This window comes from Typopeltis vanoorti, chromosome 8 (genome assembly GCF_054136105.1).
Source record: "Typopeltis vanoorti isolate ZY-2024b chromosome 8, IOZ_Tvanoo_1.0, whole genome shotgun sequence".
NCBI lineage: Eukaryota > Metazoa > Arthropoda > Arachnida > Uropygi > Thelyphonidae > Typopeltis > Typopeltis vanoorti.
Genome location: NC_143556.1, coordinates 65247579 through 65269926, shown reverse-complemented (window position 1 = coordinate 65269926; position 22348 = coordinate 65247579). Strand labels below are relative to the sequence as shown.

At 35.5% G+C, this 22348-nt stretch overlaps 1 protein-coding gene across 2 annotated transcripts in view; it reads left to right on the top strand.

Annotated features, from left to right (window-relative positions):
* The window catches only part of su(f) (cleavage stimulation factor subunit su(f)), a 377057-nt gene that overhangs the window by 200298 nt on the left and 154411 nt on the right, over nt 1-22348 (top strand). For both annotated transcript variants that reach the window (XM_090396725.1, XM_090396726.1), the window contains exons 11-13: nt 2163-2279; nt 2627-2701; nt 7549-7692. In XM_090396725.1, coding sequence (XP_090252851.1) covers nt 2163-2279; nt 2627-2701; nt 7549-7692 — 336 coding nt within the window. The remainder of the gene's footprint in view (nt 1-2162; nt 2280-2626; nt 2702-7548; nt 7693-22348) is intronic.

Here is a 22348-nt window from a genome sequence, read left to right as displayed (position 1 = left end):
AAGAACAGTTCATTTGTTTGCGGATGATGCGAAGTTGGGTAGGGCAATAGTGAATGCAGATGACGTCAAAATTTTGCAGGATGATTTGGATAGATTGGAGGTCTGGGCTAAGGAGAATGGATGTCAGTTTAATGTGGCAAAATGTAAGGTTATGCATTTTGGAGTGAAAAGATTGGCGGCAGTTTACTGCATTGGTGGAACCGTGCTCCAGGAAATTGATGAGGCACGAGATTTAGGAGTGTTGGTAGATAAGGAATTGAAATTTAGGGGACACATTGCAAAAGTGGCCAAATCAGCTCATCAAATCACTTGGTTGCTGAAGGATACGTTGACAAGCAGAGACAAGCAGGTTATTGTTCCTCTGTATCGAGCCTTGATAAGACCCATCTAGACTACTGTGCTCAGATTTGGTCACCTAGGTTTCTTCTTGATGGGGAGGAGGTGGAGAGGATCCAGAGGCGAGTGACCAAGATGATAGCAGGTCTGTGGAATGAACCGTATGAGAACAGGTTGAGGATTTGTGGGTTGCAGAAATTGGTTGATAGACGGAGGAGGGGAGATATGATTGAGACATTCAAATTACTGAAGGGTTTCTATAAAATTAATTCAGAAGATATTTTTGAGAACAGGGCTGGTTGTGGGAGGACCAGGGGACATCCATGGAAACTGGGCAAAAGTGTGGTTAGTAAAGGTGTTAGAGCTGGGTTCTTTACTTTTAGAGTAGTGAATGAGTGGAATGCGCTCCCTGAGTCTGTGGTGGATGCTGTGACAGTGAATGAGTTTAAGGCGAGGTATGATAGATACTGTATGAATGTCAAATAGTTGTGATGAATATGATTTGGAGCCTCCCTCGATCAGTCTAATGACTCCCTGGAGTTGCCCGTAATAATAGTAATAATCACATTTCAAAGGCTTCAAGTTTTTTTATTGATGTTGTCTTCAAGGTCCAAGTTTCTGCACCATACAGCAGTATAGACCATACGTAACATTTAACCATGTGTGCTCTAAGTTTAAGTTGCGGTTACTCAGTGTTGATTTCATCAGGAGAAAATGTTTTCTTGCCATTTTAATTCTAAGTTTTATTTCCATTTCTGGATTGCATTCTTCATTTAGCCAGCATCTGAGATATTTAAACCTTGTCACTCTTTCTATTCGTTTCCCATTTAAAGAAAGTGATGAATTAAGAATTGGTTTCTTGCTTATGACCATGAATTTAGTTTTGGTGATATTTATTTTTAATCCCATTTTTTCACTCTCTTCATTCACTAGTTCCAGAAGATTTTGAAGATCCTGAATATTGTCAGCCAGGAGAGCTGTGTCATCAGCATATCGGATGTTACTGATGATTTCACCATTTGCATTAATCCCTTCCTCTCTTCCTTTTAAGATTTTTTGAAATATGGCTTCTGAGTATATGTTAAAAAGAAAAGGTGACAGCACACATCCTTGCCTTACTACTCGTTTGATGTTAATGGGATCTGTAATAATGTCATCAACTTGAACAGATGCCTTTTGGTTCCAATATAAGTTTTGAATGATCCTGATGTCTTTACCATCTAATCTAATTCTCTTCAATAGCAATCATTTTAGTATGTTGGACTTTATCAAATGCTTTCTCAAAGTCAATGAAGCAAATGAATACTTCCTTGTTTTGATCAATATATCTTTGGAATAAGATTTGAGACCAGAAAAGAGCCTCTCTTGTTTCCAAACTGTTTCTAAAGCCGAACTGGGTATCACTGATTATGTCTTCACATTTTCTGTATATTCTTTTTTGAATTATTTTCAGGAACATTTTGAGAACATTACTCATTAGGCTAATCATTCTATAATATTTATGACAATTAAATAATTATTTAATTGCCATCTTCACTAACAGTTGTGACTAAATAGCTGTGAAGTTTACTTGTTCTTAAGATTATACATTGAGAATCAAAATGCAGTTTATATTATCCATCTTCCTGCCTGTTTGAGTGATGCTAGATTAAACTCTCACTAAACTTATAGCCAAGTTTAAACTCTACCTGGTATTCTCATCTTAAATAATTAAGCATAAGTAAAAGAAACTGAGATTTGATATTACACTATTAGATATGTTTTCTGTTTATATTAGACATGTAAATTGGAGATGATAACTTCATAATAAATGATTGTCTTTTAAGGATTTGAATGCAGGAAAAATGTTCAGCGATGAAGCTGCTGCCATTTATGAAAGGGCTACAACAACAATGTTAAAGAAAAATATGCTCCTATATTTTGCATATGCTGATTTTGAAGAGGTTCGTAAGAGACTTGAATAGTTTATAATTTTACACTACATGTATAATTTGGAGTACTTAAGAGTTTGCTTATTTTAATCTTATATAACTTATAGTTCAGTTCACTAATATTGAAATAGTGAATACGAGATTGTGCTTATTTAAAAATTAAAAAACAATATTAAGTTTAATTGATTTAATTAGGCATTTATTTTTCTCTAAAGAGATGTTATAAATAGATAACTGATGAAATTAATTGAAATAGAAATGTCAACTTTTCGTATTTTGATTTCACAATCTTCATTTGCTATTCTTTAAGATTATTAATTATTCATATATTTTCAGTATTATATATATGATTATTTTAGGGACGAATGAAACATGAAAAAGTCCATCAGATCTATAATAAATATATCGACATTCCTGAAAATGACCCCACACTGGTAAGTTTCTCCCCCTCTTTTGTAAAATAAATTTCCTTGCTTTCGCTTTAATTAGGCATCATGAAGTTTTATAGGTATCATGAAATGAAATTTTGTATAATCATGAATTGATAATTTCATGATTATACAAAACCCTTTCATTTTATATTGTGTATGATCTTTTCATTTATCATGAAGAATGAAAACACTTAATTTGAAAGTTTGCATTAAAAAAACCCAAGGAATGTTATTTCTTTCTGCACTGAAGACAGCTAAGTACATTAAATAGGACTGTCAGGTGTGAGTTGTGATGAAGCTGGAGCTTCAATGAGGGAAAGCTTGAACTAGCAGCATTCAGTATATTTTTGCCATGTTGGTGGGGGGGGGGGGGGAAGCATGATCCTTCAGCATGATTTTCTGAAATGAATACCCAACTGAAATTTGGAGAGTTATCAATTTTAACTAGTAATAAATGGAGTGTTGAGGTGAGATAAAATTTATTTCTGGACTCTCCAAAGCCAGAGAGGTAGTAGACCTAAAATTATTTACTATTTGCAAAGCTATATATAGCAGTCTGGTGTAGAGTATGGTTATGGAAAACCAGCTGAAATGATTCTGTATGTTCAGCAGCTGTGAGTTGTGAGGTAGCATGACATTGGCTGTACATACCATTGAAAGCTTCTTTCTCCAAGAGTTTTGGAGATAAAAACCTTTCCACATCTGTGTGACTAACTTGTGACCTCTCATCTGTTCTAGGCTGTATAAAGTAGATATTGAGAGATAGTACATGTGTACACAATTATTCAAATATATTCAAATCATGAGCCAACAGCATGACCTAAATCAATGTTTTTCAAACTTTTTCGATCATGACTCACAATAAAAAAATACATTTTAGATCTTGATTTAACACACACACACAAATATATATATATATATATATATATATATATATATATATTGTGTGTGTCTGCACAGTTAGCCTAGTGGCTGAAAGTTTATTTTTCTTTGATGGCTGTGCGCTTCAAAGAAAAAATATGCCTGGGGAAGGAGTGTCCTAGATTCGATTCCTGTCAGTGATGTGAGGAGCTGAAGGATCTTCCCCAGCCATAGCCAAGTTAGCTGATCTTGGGTGTGGACAGTAGGGTTTTCCCCCCAGTTTATCCTGGGGTTTTTCATCCTGCAAAGCAGGCAAACCGGCCTTGAGAACTCAACACTACAGGACATAGGATACACCAGGGTGTAGGGCTTACCACCTTATCCTGTGAACAGCTTGAAGTTCGATGATTAATAAATCTTCGACACCACAAGGTTAAAAGAGGGTAAAAGGAAAATGAGAATGATGAGATATATATTGTGATCCAAAATTATTTACAATTGCTATGATGAGCTTGAAAGAAAAAATCATAGAATAATGACATTAAGGTGAATCTCATATTCACTTTAATGTCAACCTCAGCCACAACCTTTCTGATTGCTACTCCTCTGCTATTCAGCTATGGTGGTTGCAAAACTACATCCTTGTGTATGAGAACAACAACAACACAGCTAGTCCACGAATTCATTCTGATGTGAGCAATCCGTTAATAATTTAGAACTTCAGTGATACTTAAGTAATGTTTTTTATGAATCTCTTTTTTCTTTCTATGTATTATGCACCTGATGAAGTCTTCTAGAAAGATGAAACTAGTAGTGTCTTTGAAAATAAATTAGTTATTTTCTATTTTAACATACTTCCATGGTATGAATTAGCGTGTATGTATTGGCCAGCGTGTTTCGGTTTGCGGTAGACTGCCTGAAGGAAGACGTGTGACCATTGTTGTATCTAGGAACGGGAGCGAGTTCTTATTTTCAATTTTGATGGTAAATTGTATGCATTCATGTTGTTTCTTCAGGTGGCTAAGGAATGTGTTTAGCGTTTGTCACCCATGCGGCCAGATAATGAACACATCGTCAACGTATCTAAGCCACACTATAGGTTTTAGAGTGACGGAATCAAGAGCACTTTGTTCAGAAGTTTCCATATAGAAGTTAGCGATTGGGGTTATAGTGACAAACCCATGGCTGTACCTTCTTTTTGTAGGTAAAATTTATTTTGCCACACGAAGTAACCAGACCGTAGTCAGTGGGCAAAGATGGCCATAATGTCGGGCAGAACTTTGTTCCATAGTAGAAGGATTGTATCATTGATTGGGATTTGTGAAAAGGGCAGAAACATCAAAACTGACTAATAAGTCATCTTTGTCAAGTGTTATGTTTTTAATTTTGTTTATAAAGTGTTGTGTGTTCTTTATGATTCATCATTAACCATTAGCCTGCATTTCTTAGTTTTTCGGAAGAAGACTGATATAAACCACTATGTCCATGTTGAATTTCATAATCATCCTAGTCAGAGGCTGGAACTACTAAGACTTTAGTAGATTGTGATTATTCTTTAATCACGAAGATACTTTCATGCACTGTTTGCTTACACTTGTACAAAGTATTAAAAAACAATACAATTTCTTGGTAAGTATAATTTACTTTGTAACCAACTGAAAAAAAAACTTTCCATGTCAATACCCTGATGAATTGTTTGCACTTCAATTATGCTCTTGTCAGCAGTTACCAATCCACAATTTTCATCCATTACTTCAATCCTCCTACAGGGTGGCCATAAAATAGCTTTCCTTCTTTGGAGGCATCTGTAGCTAAAAACCAATAAATGGAACGAGACCAAATTTTATATTGAGACTTTTGAAGGAATGGGGAGATGATTTCTGCGAAAAAAAGATATAGTACCAAACGTCTCCAATAGGGGAAATTTTTGCGCTGGCAGAGCCGAAAAAAAGCAGATAATTACATTAAAGGCAGATAAAATGGAATAATAATTTTGGCTGTGAGGTATTTGAAATCCATTGTGTATGTTGGTGGTGTTCCCAACTTGCATGTCTTGAAAGAGAACATAAAAACAGCTGTTATGAACATCCAAGCCGACTCCTTATGCTCAGCTGTAGAGCATGTCGCACACCCGATGCAATTTGTTGTACATAAGAAAGGTCAGCACATTGAAAGTCGTGTATGTGGTCTAGGGGACCCTGATTCTGATGAATAAAACATTATTTCCTGTAAGCTTAATCACTACATTAATTTCTGTGTCTCTTGCAAGTTGTTGTTTTAGTTTAATTATTATTATTATTATCATTGTAATGCACCACATATCCAGCTGGAATGAGTGACGCGGCTGTCGCTTACACCGTTGAAATGTTGTTATTCCATTTTATCTGGCTTTAATGTAATTATCTGCTTGTTTTTGGCCCCACCAGCGCCAAAATTTTCCCTATCAGCGACTTTTGGTACTAAATCTTTTTTTCGTGGAAATCATCTCAATATAAAATTTGGTCTCATTCCTTTATTGGTTTTAGATGCATATGCCTCCAAAGAGGGAAAGTTATTTTATGGCCACCCTGTACTTACTACATAAAAATAAATAAATAAAACAAATAGGATTTTCCTTCGCCTGATTTGCTAATTTCTCCTCATACTTTACATTTGCTGTCCTTAACAAATGAGTCACTTTCCTAGTCTGTCCCTCATACTCTTCATGCAACTAATTAATTGCATAAATTGGAACAAATGCAGATGGATATGAATCTGGCAATTTGGATTAGAAAGCGGCTTATAGACAGATATCAAAGAGTGGTTTATGGAGGAGTTGAGTCCAGGAAAAGGCAAGTGACCAGTGGTGTACCACAGGACTTAGTACTTGGTCCTCTTGTTTAATTTGTATATCAGTGATATAAGAAATGATTTGACTGGAAATATTCAGTTGTTTGGGAAGACTTAAATAGACTAGCAGTATGGGCAAAGTTAAATGGCTGTCAGTTTAATGTGGGCCTAGTGTAAGGTGATTTGGGAAGAGATTACAAACCATGTACTATACTGATTGAGCTGAACTGCAGGAAACTGATGAGACCTGGGAGTTAAAATTTAGATGGCATATTGTGAAAGTAATCAAGGTAACATGTATTCAGGTTACATGGTTGTTGAAGATCAAACTAACATGCTGGGGTAGAAGGTATTGTTCCTCTTTATAAGGCTTTAATAGGGCCATATCTGGACTTCTGTGCACAGATCTGGACATCTGGATTCTGTAGGAATGAAGTATTGGAGAGGATCCAAAGGCAAGTGACAAAGATTGTGGCAAGTCTATGGAATGCTCCCTATGATAACAGATTGATGGTATGCAGACTTCAAAAACTAGCTGATAGGCAAAAAATGAGGAGACATGACAGAAGCATTAAAGTTATTAAAGAGATTTTATAGGATTGATACTGAAGGTGTTTTTTTTTTTTCTTTTCAGTACATGGCAGGAAGGAGAGGAGGAGAAGGGAGAGAACAAGGAGTCATCAGTGGAAATTGTGTAAGAGTGTGATTAGCAAGGGTGTTAGGACTAGAAGTTTTGCTTGTAGTGTGGTGAATGGGTTGCCAGGGGGTGGTTGTGAGTGCTTCATTAGTGAATTAGTTTAAAGAAAGATATGATGGCTAGGTATTGTGTGAATAATGGATCTCCTGTGATGAGTCTTATGACTGCATGAAGATAACCTATAATAATAACAATTATTATTATAATTATTTTCATCTTGGATTGTTGGGTTTTGATTTTTCTGTTATCTGTATACATAATTTGAGCAAAAGTAGTTGAAAAGTATCAAGATAATTCCGATGCCCAATAATGGGAATTGATAAATTTTATTTTTGTCATTAGAGATCTGTAAATATTTAAAATTGTTTTCCTGGTGGATTTATTTCAGTTGGTAATAAAATAATATTTAATTCTTTCTTATTTTCTCCAGGCAGCTTGTTTATTTATTTCATTATTATCTTAGGCTTACATTCAGTACATGAAGTTTGCCAGGCGAGCCGAAGGTATCAAATCGGCACGTGCTGTGTTCAAGAAAGCACGAGAGGATCCAAGATCAAAACACCATGTCTATATTGCTGCATCACTAATGGAGTATTACTGTAGTAAGGTAATATTATTAAAATTTATATTTTAGTTATATTTAAATTTAAAAAATTCACACATGCACACGTACTACACACACACACACACACGTACATTTCAATTTGGTATGTATTTATTAACAGTAAAAGTGCTTCTTTCTTTGAGTTTTTGATGTTATAGAAACCTTAAAAAAGAAATTTCTCTACATAACTGGATTCTTGTTGATTTAAACTTTTTTGCTTAAGGAATCAACTCTTGAATTATTAAAAATATTTTTGAATAATAAAAAAACAAAAAAAACCTTAGAGTGTACTGCTTGCATACTGCAAAAGTTATTCAGAATCCCTAGTTAGGGTTGGGTTGTTTGGGAATTACAGTTAAGCAACTAAAGTTATGAAGCCAATGTATTATATCTGTTAATCACTGTGATCTTCTGGCCAGTTTTCATGTTTTGTGGGATGCAAAAAAAACCAAGTTTCCACTAGGGAAAACTTTCCCTACATGTGAGATGGCTAATTCACATTGGAAAACGCTTATAAAAGTTCTTTTTGTCTTGGACGGGATTTACACCCTGATCTTTCTAACCAAAGAGCATCAATCATTACCAGTGAGCTATGATGGTGTCTAAATCTTTCATTATGTTTAGTATAAAAAATCCACACCACAATTATAATCAGATTCAGAAATGTATTTATTCCTAACATAGCACTGAAATGCAGAATTAACCGACTTCAACTGGTTACCATAACATATCATTGAAAATGCTTTGCAGATATCTGCATTGAGTAGCTGCAGATTTCAGCATGTGTGTTTCTTGATTAGAACAGTACATGCATTCCAGAAAAATAGTATTCTAAATTCTAAATGGCATGTAATTTCTGTAGGGGAAAAAAAATGGTTACAAAGCATCTTGTATCAAAATCAGTATTATCTCAAAAGCTGAACAGATTTGTTTTTTTTTAAACCAACAGTGTTATGTTGTTGCTGGCTCGCAAAATTATTCAATTTTCTTGATTGTGAGTTGTGCATGAAAGCCAAAATGAAACTTCTTGCAAACTCAGTTCTTGCATTTCTTGCAATAGGATAGCAGAGTCACAGGAACCATGGAAATAGTTTGTTATAGGGAATTTTATCACTTGGAATAGTGATTTTGTCATAATAGCAGATGCTATTATGACAAAATCTACTTTTACAAGCCATTCCTATGTCTCCCCCACAAATTTGCTAGCAGGGGGGAGGCATAGGAATCATAGGGGAACAAATCTACAGTAGACTAGTTTGTTTTAACAGTGTTTGCTATAGAAATGGTCAGCTGTAGTACATATACTCTCACAAACTCATGACTTGGTATTTTACCAATTGTTTTCAGAACATAGATGCAATTGCTTGGACACTGAAAGCGGTAATTGCTATTTTTTCTTTTTCTCTGTGAGATCACAAAAAAATAAATAAATAAAAATCACTGGTAGCAAAATAAGTAGCAGTACTAATTTACTAATTAAAAGTAATTATGTAAATGTTTTTATTTCCTCATCTGTTGACTTTCATATAGATTCTCATAAGCTGGATTTTTCTGGATAAGGTGGTAAGAACAGTTCTTCTCCTTATCTGGAGAAAATGAAATGAAACTTGAAAATGAAACGCAATTACTAGATAAATCTGGCATTTTCAAGTTTCATATTAATGTCTCTGTACTAATTATGTTTGCTTGTTCTGAAGTATTTGAAAAAATTACTATATATGTTAAGCATCAAAACTGTATAATTTGGAGGAGACCTCCATGGTAGCCTTTTAAGAATACAGACTAGAATTCTGACCTAATGTCTAATCCTCGCCCTCTCTTGGTGCACCCTGTTAGGTATCTACCCAGATACTGAATGAATGAGGATGGGCTGGCAATTTGGAATTTTGCCAACCAATTGTATTCCTAATGGCTTAAACATCAAGCAAAATGATGGTATAGAATTTCATGCCAGCTGAGGCGTCGCCAGGTTAAACAATGCCCATGTTGTGTCTATGCCAAGAAATCAGCAAAAAGTCTGTTACTGGAACAAATCCCAGAAGATATCTTAACTTGACATCAGCAAAGTTCAAAATTGGCACTATCAACATAAGAAGTATCAATGAAAAAGAAATGAAACTAGCAGAAGAATTGATAAGTACCAGATCGACATAATAAGGATGACTAAAACAAAAAAGACAAAAACTGATGAGATCTTTCTAAGTACTAAATACAAGATGTTGTATTCAGGCCATAATAATCAGGGAAAAGAAGAATTAGCTATAGTATGAGGATTGTTTGAAATGTTTGATAAAAAAAATTAGTTAAACACATTTTTGTGAAAAAAAATAACCTTTATTTCTCAACATAGTCTCAACAAGGTCTACACATTTGGTCCAGCAAGTTTCCAATTTTTTCATCCCATCTAAAAAGTAGAATTAGTCAAATTGTGCAAAATAGTCATTAACGGCCTTCGTGACGTCCTCGTTCAAAGAAAATTTTTCCACACTGAGCCAAATTTTTAAGTTTGGGAACAAGAAGTAGTCGCACAGGCCAAGTCTGGAGAATACGGTGGATATGAAACCAATTCGAACCTCAATTCATGCAATTTTGCCATTGTGACGGCCGATGTGGGAAGGTGCATTGTCCTTAATGAAAGAGCATTTTTTTTTTGTGCACCAAACTTCGGCGTTTTTTCTTCAGTTCTTTTAAACAGTCCAACTGTTATTGTCTTACCCTTTTCCAAATAGTCTATCATGATAATTTCTTGGGAATCCCAAAAATACAGTGGCCATCACCTTCCCAGCTGACAAAAATGATCTTCACTTTTTTCAGTGCTCTTTCATCGGGCATTATCCACTGTTTTGACTGCCGCTTGTACTCAGGTGTGTAGTGGATCCAAGTTTCATCTACAGTCATGAATCGATGCAAAAATTCTTGCAAATTGTGATTAAACATCGTCAAACACTGCATTGAAATGTATTTTCACATGTGTTTTTGATGATCGACAGTCAACAATCGCGGCACCCATCGTGCACATAGTTTTTTCATGTGCAATTTTTCGTGCAGGATATTATACACCCAATGTTTCTTCTAAACTGTGTGCATGTGCGTGCACACACGTTTTACAACTGGCACACAAAGCAAAAAATATGCGCATGCTAAATTTTCAAGATGAAATTAAAATTTATTAATTAAAGAAGTTCCACCTAAACATTAGCTTATAAATTATTTAAAAAATACAGTAACTCGGCAATGCTCGCCTATAACCTCACATTTTTTATTACTTCTCGAAGTTGCACAAAACTTATAAATTATTAACAGTAACCCTATTTGAAGCTAGTGATTTGATGCCAAAGTGAAGTGGTTTCATAATTTTAATTAAAAATATTGTAGCATTTCAAAATTCTCTAATTTTTAAAAGGAATTTTAAAATAGTAGACTAAATAATAACATTCGTGTACGTGCATTGAGATACAACCAAGTTAATTAAATTTAGCCTCTAGGCATATCTTTTAGCTCTTGTGTTGCCCTCAGCAGCAATGTTTAGTATTGGCTCAGCTTTTGCCTTGCCTTGTTATTCAGTGAATAGTGTACATTTGTAAATTTATAAAAACATAAAAACTGATGCACCATGTTAAATTCAAAGGAAGCAAAAGGTGTGAAGTGAAAACGAACTGCTAGCTAGCTGCTTTGAAAGTGACTGGCTGGATGAAATGGTGAAAACTGCTACGCCAAAAGCTCATGAGTTGATAAACATTCAGCTGCGTGAAATATTTATGTGTGATGCTACAATTGGTGTTGTTTGTATTTATTGTCGTGATGCAAAGGTTGCTGGGGATTTTGCTAAGGGGAAGAAGTTTGATGTCACTTGGAAGTTGGACCTTTTGAAACGCCATTTGACAAGTAAAATACATCTGGATGGTGTACACAAACTTAGGCAACAAAATTGTTCATTGTCAGCTACAGGAGTACTGCATATGCTACGTGAAAGTTCAGATGACCGAGAGAGAAAATGATCAAACCCAGAGCGGATTAAAGTTCTTATCGACAGTGTCTTATTAGTTAAGATGAATAACTCTTTACTTTCAGTTCAACATATTAATGAACATATGCAAAAGTATGTTCAACTGCCAGACAGCTAGTGAAGCAAAAATTATGTGTTTGAATTTCTGGAAACAATCAATTTAATTGTTGAAAATGACATGTTTGAGCAAAAAATTGCATCTGCAAATTTCCAAACCTTAACCATTGATGAAAGCACTGATATAACTGTTAACAAATGTCTCATTCTCTATTTTAAGTTTAGACCTAAAGATTGTAATGAATATAAAGCATATTTTGGCAGAATAATTCAGTTGCAGACATGTGATGCCTCCTCCATTGTGTTAGCTATTAAATAGTTTTATCAAGAAAAGAAACTTGATCTCTAAAAAATGGTGATGTTTACTTCCGATGGAGCCGCAGTGATGCTGGGCAAAGTTAATGGTGTCACTGCAAAACTTAAATTAGAAGTTCCACATCTTGTCTAGCAAAACTGTGTAGCTCACCATGAGGATCTGGGGATACGTGGAAGGAAATTAAACTAATCAGAGATATTGATACATTAATGAGAACAGTGTACACACTCTTTTCTCGTTCCACAGTGAAAAGACATGAATTTAAAGAAATTATCAAGGCGTCTGAAAATGAGGCTGTTGCCTTCAGACCACTCAATGAAGTTCAGTGGTTATCCAGACATTTTGCATTACAAACAATAATAAGAAACTATAAGGGACTGATCGCATATTTTGAAAAAGACAAATCAAATGATTCTGTGGTTAATTATTGTCACAATAAATTAACTACGTGACATTCAAAGTAGCTGTTAATGTTTTAAGTGATGTTTTTGAAGAAATGGCTTCCCTGTGCAAAATCTTACAAAGGAGTAATCTTACACTAGACAGTCATCATTTTGCCAGAGGGAAGATTAACAAAATCATGAATCAGTATTTAGAAGGTGATGCTTGCTGGAGTGACAGAGTAAATGCTTTACTTAAACAAGAAAGACTGAACCAGTAGATACTAGGCCCCTGTTAAATTTTATAAATTGTTTATGTGCACATTTAGAGGACAGATTCCCTGAGAATGAGATACGAGAATGGTCGGTGTTTGATATCTCCTCTATTTCACATTGTGATTTCTCATTTGGTAGTGAACATGTTAATGCCCTTTGTCTTAAATATCATGATTTTCTGGATGATACTACAGAAATAATTAGTCAGTTTAATGATTTCAAATTTTCTGTACAAGAAAAATGGTAAATGCAAAATGATATCAAATTTTACACAAATGGTTGTATTTGCTCTTCAAAATGAGCAGTTTTGTGATTTGGTAAAGTTGATGGATATTGGAGGAACCCTCCTTGCATCTAGTGCAGACTGTGAGCGAGGTTTTAGTCTAATGAATCAAATAAAAAACCAACTTAGAAACCGTTTAGGAGAATGTCATTTGGATATGCTAATGAGAGTGAAAAGTTACCAATTATATGGAAATTCAATTAATTTAGATAGTGTGTATAAAGAGTGGGGGAATGCCAAAGACAGAAGAGAGAGAAAATAAAGAGATAGAAGCTAGAACTAAACAAGATGAGAATTAGTAATGGGAATATTTTATTATGTATGTTTAGAGTTATTTGCAAAGTTAGAAAATTTAATTAAAGGCAATCGGTCACTAGTGTTATCTTTTTTTTTTTTACTTTTTTTCTTACTTCTAATCAGATCAATATTAAATACATATAAAATATTTATGTTAGTTCTGTGATTGATGTCACACAACTTACTTGGTGATGGTAATAATACACACACTTAGAATCCTATCTAGTGCAGTCGGTATCGTGTTGGCCTCGCATGCGCAAATTCCCCGGATTGAGTCCTGCCCAGGGCTTGTGAATCGTGATTTCCGACTGTTTACTGGGGAGGCTACTGCCATGTGTGGGAACACGGTGGTGAGTTGGGATGACCTGGCTGACATCCCATTGACACCAGAAGGTAAAGCGTGAACTAAAATCTTTTCACTTTTTTGCTTAAATGATCAGTATGGTGACTCGTATGGGTGCACACATACTTTTCAAAAGAAGGCAAATTTTGCACATGCAAATTTCTGCACACACGCACAGCAAAAAATTAGAGAGAGCATTGTATACACCTGTTCAGTTGAGATGCCCACAATCTCATGCACCTTCACTCGACGGTCTTCCATAACATTCATAGTGATGTCAGTCAGGTGTCCGGAGCACGCATCATTTTCGATGGACTTATGACAACGTTTAACTCATTTATCCAAAAATAAATAGTCTTTATTGATGGTGCAGTCTCCATGAACTTCATCTAACTCAGCTTTGATCTGCATGGCTCACTTCTTCAAATAAAAGTGTTTTATCACTGCACAAAACTCGTTTTTCTCCATTTTTATGAAAAATGAGAACAGTGTCATTTTAAATGTTTGCCAAATGAGAACTACGTGTCGCACATGGTTAAAATTTTGCCAGGGGTCATGAAAAAGATGATATGTGCCACCACCGCCATGAATGAATGAATTGTGTCAGTGTCTATTGGAAATTTACCAAACTTTTCAAACAACCCTCGTATTCAATACTAAATATGGGGATAATCTCCCTGAATGGCAGGCAGTTTCAAGTAGAGTGTTGTGGGCAAATATCACAATTGGGAATGGACAGTGAGATTTATTTCTACCTATGGTCTCACAGAAGATAACACTAAGGAAGAAGTGCAGGAATTTTTTGAGGCTTTAGAGAAAGCCCATCTGACACAACAACAACAACAACAACAAAAAAGAGATGGGGGGAGGGGGGTTGGTCCTTGTTGAAGATCTAAACAGCAGAGTAGAAAATGATTATCAGACATAGAAATATTTTGAGAAAATTTGGAGAAAAGAGCAAAGCTAATATTTATAATGGTAAATACCTGTTAGATTTCTGTTCAGCACATATAATAGTTTTACTAACACAATGTTCTGACATTAAAATGTGCACAAAGTTCACATGGAGAGAAGATTCAAGAAAATAAGAAAAGTCTCATTGATCATGTTATTCTTGATAGCCATGTTTGCCCACTGGTTCAGGACACTAGTGTATAGAGATTTGAAACTGGAAAGTGATCACCATTTACTATTGAACTGACTAAAAGTGAACTTCATATTGAAAAGAAGAGTGTGTATATACAAAAGTTTTAAAACAAATCAAAGCTGAGAAGCTTTCAGAGGTAAACTGTAGACTCGAAAACATAAACATTATTCAAGAAAAAATGAAAGAGTTTGAAAACAATCAAACCTTGGAGATTCAGTTGCAAACCCTAAAGAAAACATTGACTGATTGAGCCTAAAGAAAATTGGTGAGGTTGTCTTCAAGGCTACAAAAATCAGAACTCTCTAGTGGACGCAGAAAATTAAAGAGACAGTCAAGGAAAAGAAGAAAGTATATCAAAAGTTTCTGGCAAGTAAGTCACTGTGTGATCTTAGAAAATACACAGAAAAATATAAGAAAGCAAAACTGTAAAAACTAAGCTAAACAAAAGTTATTGGAAGGCTTTGGTAAGAATATAGAAAATCAATATCAGGAAGGTGGCAAAATAGTCTTGAGGCTATTGGAAAAGCTTAGAAATGGAGGAAAGAATATTATAAAAAGGAATGATTGATTACAAAAATGACATTAAAAGCGAAGATAAAGATGTTCTAGATGTCTGGATTGATTACTTTGAAAGATTGCAAAATGAAAAAAGCAGTGACAGAATGTAAGCGACAGAACCTGAAATATTGGAAGGCAGCTTGAGTATATGATGTTCAACTAGAAATACTCAAATATTGGAGTGTAAAAGTTTTACAGTGATTGTACTGCATAATTCAGAAGGCCCAGTCAGATGTTTGGAGTAGAGCTCTCATAGTACCCTACTGAATGTTCCTTTTATCTGTTGGATTTCTGCTCAGGACATGGACTAGTTATTACTAACACCATGTTCCAACATAAAAATGTGCACAAATTCACATGGAAAGAAGAGGCAAGGAATAAGAGAAGTCTCATTGACTATGTTATTGTTGATAGTGATGTTTTCTTCCTGGTGCAGGACACCAGAGTGTACAGAGGATTTGAAATTCGAAGTGATCACTATTTAGGATTGAGCAGGATAAAATTGAGTTTCATATCAAAAAGAATAACATGTAAGACAGTTTTAAAGTGAATAAAAGTTGAGCAGCTCTCCGATGTGAACCGTAGACTAAAATACACAAAGATTATTGAAGAAAAAATGAAAGAGTTTGCGAACAGGAACCAAACCTTGGAGATTCAATGGCAAGCCTTGAAGAAAACCCTGATTGATTCAGCCAGAGAGGCATGTGGTGAGGTTGTCTGCAAGGATAGAAAAATCAGGACTCCATGGTGGACACAGGAAGTGTTAAATAGGCAGTGAAGGAAAAGAAGAAAGCATATCAAAAATTCCTGTCAAATAAGTCAGCTTGTGCTCTTAGAGAATATAGAGACAAATTGCAAGAATGCTAAACACTGTGTAAAACTAGCTAAACAAAAGTCATGGGAGGACTTTGGCAAGAATATAGAAAATAAATATCAAGAAGGTGGGAAAATATTCTGGAGGTTGTTGAAGAAGCTTAAGAATGAAGGAAAGAGTGCTGTAAAAGGAATTAGAGATGATAAAGACATGAAAACGGGAGAAAAAGATATCCTTTTCTTCCACTTCTTCAACAACCTGGAGGTTGTTGAAGAAGTGGAATGGAGGAAATAGTGCTGTAAAAGGAGTTAGAGATGATAAAGATGACATGCAAATGGGAGAAAAAGATATCCTTGAAGTATGGAGTAATTACTTTCAAAAACTGCTAAATGAAACAAGCAGTGATGATAGCACAGTGGTAAAAAACACTGACCAGGCATGCAGTTAGGAATACATATCCATACTTGAAGTAGAAAAAGCCATCAAAGGCTTGAAATGTGGAAAGGCAGCAGGAGTAGATGATATTCGACCAGAAATGCTGAAGTATGGTGGTATAAGAGTCTTACAGTGGCTGCACTGCATAGTTCAGAAAGCCTAGACAGAGGGATGAATTCCCAATGATTGGAGTAGAGCTCTCATAGTACCAATATATAAAAAGGGAAATAAAACTGAATCTGAGAATTACAGAGGTATTTCTCTACCGAGTGTTCCTGGCAAGATCTATGCAAGTATACTTGAGAAACGGTTGAGAAGACTTGTGGAAGAAAAGCTTGGTGAAGAACAAGCTGGATTCAGGCCAAATAGAGGCTGTCAGGATCAGATCTTCACTTTACGACAAATAGTCGAGAAAGCATGGGAATATAACAAAGATCTGTATTTAAGTTTTGTCGATTTGGAAAAGGCATATGACAAGGTGCCAAGAGAGAAGCTATTCAATACGCTGCAGTTATATGGTGTCAATGGGGCATTATATCAAGCAATACTTAGTCTTTATTTGAGTTGTAAGTCAGCAGTTAGAATTGAAGGAAGTTCAGGAAGATGGTTTAATGTTAAATCTGGTGTGAGACAAGGATGTACATTATCCCCTCTGTTATTCATTATCTATATGGATCACATTATGAAGGAAAGTGGTATTAAACATGATATCAAGATTGGAGATGTTAATGTCAGCTCTTTGCTTTATGCGGATGATGTTATACTTCTAAATAAATCCGCTACAAGTCTGCAAGATTCTCTGACTAAATTGAATAGCTGTTGTAATAGATATGGTATGAAGGTCCGCAATAAAAAGACAAAGACAATGAAAATAGGCAGAATCATTGAAAATGTCAACTGTGTTGTGAATGGAGAACCTGTGGAACAAGTAAAACATTTCAGCTACTTAGGCACGATTTTTACTGAAGATGGTAAATTAAATATGGAAATAGACAACAGAATCAGCAAAGCTGGTATGGTGGGAAGCCAATTGAATAAATTCATATGGAATAAGAGAAAAATTAATCGGAACACTAAATTAGCTGTATACAAGACAGTATTCAAACCAGTAACTTATGGATCTGAGAGCTGGGTCAAAAGTAAAACACTTGATCAAAGACTAGAGACGGCACATATGAGATTCCTGAGAAAGATTATATGTGTGAACAGATGGCATCAATGGCAATATCATATTAAAAAACGAGGACATTAGGAAAGAACTTGGCATTGTCAGCATCCAGGAATGCGTTAGCAGAGCTAATCTCAGGTGGTATTGTCACTTAAACAGAATGGGCGAGGAAAGATTAGCAAAACAAGTGTTCTCTGCCAGGTTGGCAGCAAAACGACCCAGAGGAAGACCAAGATATAGGTGGATTGATGCAGTACAAAGTGCCTTAGACGATAGAAATATAAGATCTGATAATGTGGGAGTCTTGACAAGTAACAAACTGATTTCGAGGAAAATTGTCGATAGGAAGTTAGTAATGATGTAATTTTTTTCATGTAGTACTATCATACCCTGTACACCCCTTGAGGGTACATGGCAGGAATTTGATGATGATGATACTTGGGAAACAACTAAGAAAAATTGTGAAAGCGAAACTTGGTGAAGAACAAACTGGATTCAGGCCAAATAGAGGTTGTCAGGAATCAGATCTTCATTTTAAGAGAAATACGGTTAATTTATCAATACAGATATTATGGTGCCCCCCCCCCCCCCCCCCCCAGTCGAAAATCGAATATAACTTTTGACTCCCCAAAAATTTAACTACTAATAGCCTACTGTTGACTGGAAGCCTTACTGATAGCATAAACAGCCAATTAGCACATATTTTGTATGTTTTATGTATTATATGCTGTATTCTTACAATAAAGTAAGCGAGAGAAAAGAAAATATTATTAAGAAAATAATAAGGAAGAGAAAATACATTTACAGTGCTATACTATATTTATCAATACCGTAAGTTTATAGATGTTATACATATTACTAATACTGGACATCAAAAATGAAAAGATAATGTGAAAAAGAAATTCATATTTATTTACAGGCATAATACTTCGTACATTGATAATGAAGAAGCAGCAATATTTCTTTATGGTAACCTAGTGTAATCGATACGATTGCTTCACAGTAGCCTAGTCTACTGTGAAGCAATAATGAAAAATTTTATAATGAATCATTATAAAATATTTATGGCATAACAGTATTACAGTCATATTTATAACATAGTATTGGAAATATTGCTACATTAAACAACAACAAAAAAACAACAACAACACTTACCTATGATACTTGTTGTTCAGGCCTTCTTGTTGTATGATCAAAAGACTGGCAGCTTGTGTTTTTCCTTTCCCTTCAATCTCAGGGATTAGCAGCTTTATAGATAAGGGTAGTCATGCATTTGAATAAAACAGTAGAGTTAGCCTATCCCTTTCTACCTTAAATCCTGATGCTTGCTTCTCTTCCGTACTAATAAATGTCCTTTGTGGCATTCATTTTTTCCTGGAGTAGGACACTTCATCTGCATTAAAAATCTGTTTAGGCAGATATCCTTTCTCCTCAATGATTTTTCTTAATGGCATCTGGGAACTTGTCTGCTGCCTCTTTGTCTGCAGAAGGCGCTTCTCCTGTTATCTTGACATTATTTAAGCCAAACCTCTTTTTAAAATTATCAAACAACACAGTTGACATTTTCAACGATTCTACCTATTTTCATTGTCTTTATCTTTTTTATTGCTAATCTTCATACTATATCTATTACAACAGTAATTCAATTTAGTCAGGGAATCTTGCAAACTTGTAGTGGATTTATTCAGAAGTATAACATTGTCTGCATAAAGCAAAGAGCTGACATTAACATCTCCAATTCTGATATGTTTAATACCATAATGTGATCCATATAGATAATGAATAACAGAGGGGATAATATACATCCTTGTCTCACACCAGAGTTAACATTAAACCATCTTCCTGTACTTCCTTCAATTCTAACTGCTGACTCACAACTCAAATAAAGACTAAGTATTGCTTGATATAATGCCCCATTGACAACATATAACTGTAGCTTATTGAATAGCTTCTCTCTTGGCACCTTGTCATATGCCTTTTCTAAATCGACAAAACTTAAATACAGATCTATGTTATATTCCCATGTTTTCTCGACTATTTGTCGTAAGGTCAAGATCTGATCCTCACAGCCTCTATTTGGCCTGAATCCAGCTTGTTCTTCACCAAGCTTTTCTTCCACAATTCTTCTCAACCGTTTCTCAAGTATACTTGCATATATCTTACCAGTTACACTCAGTAGAGAAATACATCTGTAATTCTCACATTCAGTTTTATTTCCCTTTTTATATGAGCACTATTAGAGCTCTACTCTAATAATCATGAATTCGTCCCTCTGTCCAGGCCTTCTGAACTATGCAGTGCAGCCACTGCAAGACTTTTATGCCACCATACTTCAGCATTTCTGGTCGAATATCATCTACTCCTGCTGCCTTTCCACATTTCAACCCTTTGATGGCTTTTTCTACTTCAAGTATGGATATGTATTCCTGACTGTATGCCTGTTGAGTGTCTTTTATCACTGTGCTATCACTGGTTGTTTCATTTAACAATTTTTGAAGTAATTACTCCATACTTCAAGGATATCTTTTTCTTCTGTTTTCATGTCACCTTTATCACCTCTAACTCCTTTTACAGCACTCTTTTCTCCATTTCTAAGCTTCTTCAACAACCTCCAAAATATCTTACCACCTTCTTGATATTTATTTTCTATGTTCTTGCGCAAGTCCTCCCATGACTTTTATTTTGCTAGTTTTACACAATGTTTCACTTTCTTACATTTGTCTCTGTATTCTCTAAGAGCAAAAGCTGTGTTATTATTATTATTTTTTTATTTATTTTGGTTTAACCAATAAGAATAAAATTTGGTTGGCTAAATCCGAAATTGCCAGCCCATCCTCGTTCGTTCAGTATCCAGGTAGATACCCAATAGGGTGCACAATGAGAAGGTGAGGATTGGACCTTAGGTCAGAAGCCCTGGTCAGTTCTCCACATTCCTTTAAAGGCTATGTGGAGGTCTCCTCTCAGTTATACAGCTTTGACCTTTAAGCACCCCTTAAAAATCAACTAACACCTATTTGTTCCCGTATAGGGAGTAGGTAGGGCATTTAACCCTAACTTTTGGAGACTGAGTGGGCAGTTCAGTCTCCACTGGTAGCCAATCAGAGAGATAACTGGCCCAAGGCTATCACTGATTCATCGATATGCAGTGAAGAAGGCGGCACACTAGTGCCACCATCTCTTGGTCCCTAACCCTAACACAATATTTTTTAATGTCTGAAAAAAGTGTGGTTTCGACAGTCAGTTTTCTTGAGTTTACGAGACAAAAAAACCCGAGTTTCCGGGAGAAAAAAACCCACTGGCCCGTGCCAGAGATCAACTAACTCGGGAACCGGTCGAAAAAAGGCTTAGAAAAATTTCCTCTAGTCGGCAACTAGATTTGAACCACCAAATCCTTTCTTCGTGCAGTCAAGTGCCATAGAGTGCAAACGCCACTTCTACTGAGCTACACAGGCTCATTTGCCAGGAACTTTTGATATGCTTTCTTCTTTTCCTTCACTGCCTCTTTAACACTTCCTGTGTCCACCATGGAGTCCTGATTTTTCTATCCTTGCAGACCACCTCACCACATGCCTCTCTGGCTGAATCAATCAGGGTTTTCTTCTCGGCTTGCCACTGAATCTCCAAGGTTTGATTCCTGTTCTCAAACTCTTTCATTTTTTCTTCAATAATCTTTGTGTATGTTAGTCTACATTTCACATCTGAGAGCTGCTGAACTTTTATTCACTTTAAAACTTTCCTAAATGTTATTCTTTTCGATATGAAATTCAATTTTATCCTGCTCAAGACTAAATAGTGATCGCTTCGAATTTCAAATCCTCTGTACACTCTGGTGTCTTACACCAGGGAGAAAACATCACTCTCAACAATAACATAGTCAATGAGACTTTTCTTATTCCTTGCCTCTTCTCTCCATGTGAATTTGTGCACACTTTTATGTTGAAACATACCAGTCCATGTCCTGAGCAAAAATCCAACAGGTATTTGCCATTATTAGCTTTACTCTTTTCTCCAAATTTTCCCCAAATATTTTTGTGTGTCTGACAATCATTTCCTACTCTGCTATTCAGATCCCCAACAAGGACCAACTTTTCCTTTTTCATTGTGTCAGTTGCTTTTTCTAAAGTATCAAAAAATTGCTCCACCTCTACTTTAGTAGAACCTTCTGTGGGACCATAGGCACAAATAAGTCTCATTGTCCAGTTCCCCATTCTCATATTTGCCCACATCACTCTACTTGGGTGAATGAACAGATAGCATCAATGGCAGAATCATATTAAAAATGAAATTAAAGAAGTTGATATTAGCATTTCGGGTGGTATGCTTACTTAAATGGAATAAGAGAAGGGAAAGTTAGCAAAACAAGTATTTTCATCATAGTATCTTGTACATCCCTTGAGGTGCACCAGGAATTTGATGGTGATGCTTTAAGTGTTCAAAAGACCTGTTTAATCCTCACACATGCAGAGATTATTGCAATTGCAGCATTTAAGAAAAGTTAGTCAGTTGAGAAATCTAGCATGTTGCACACATAGCTTGTTTGAAGGCTTTCGTGTCTTTGTTGGCAGAAAATTCAAATTTC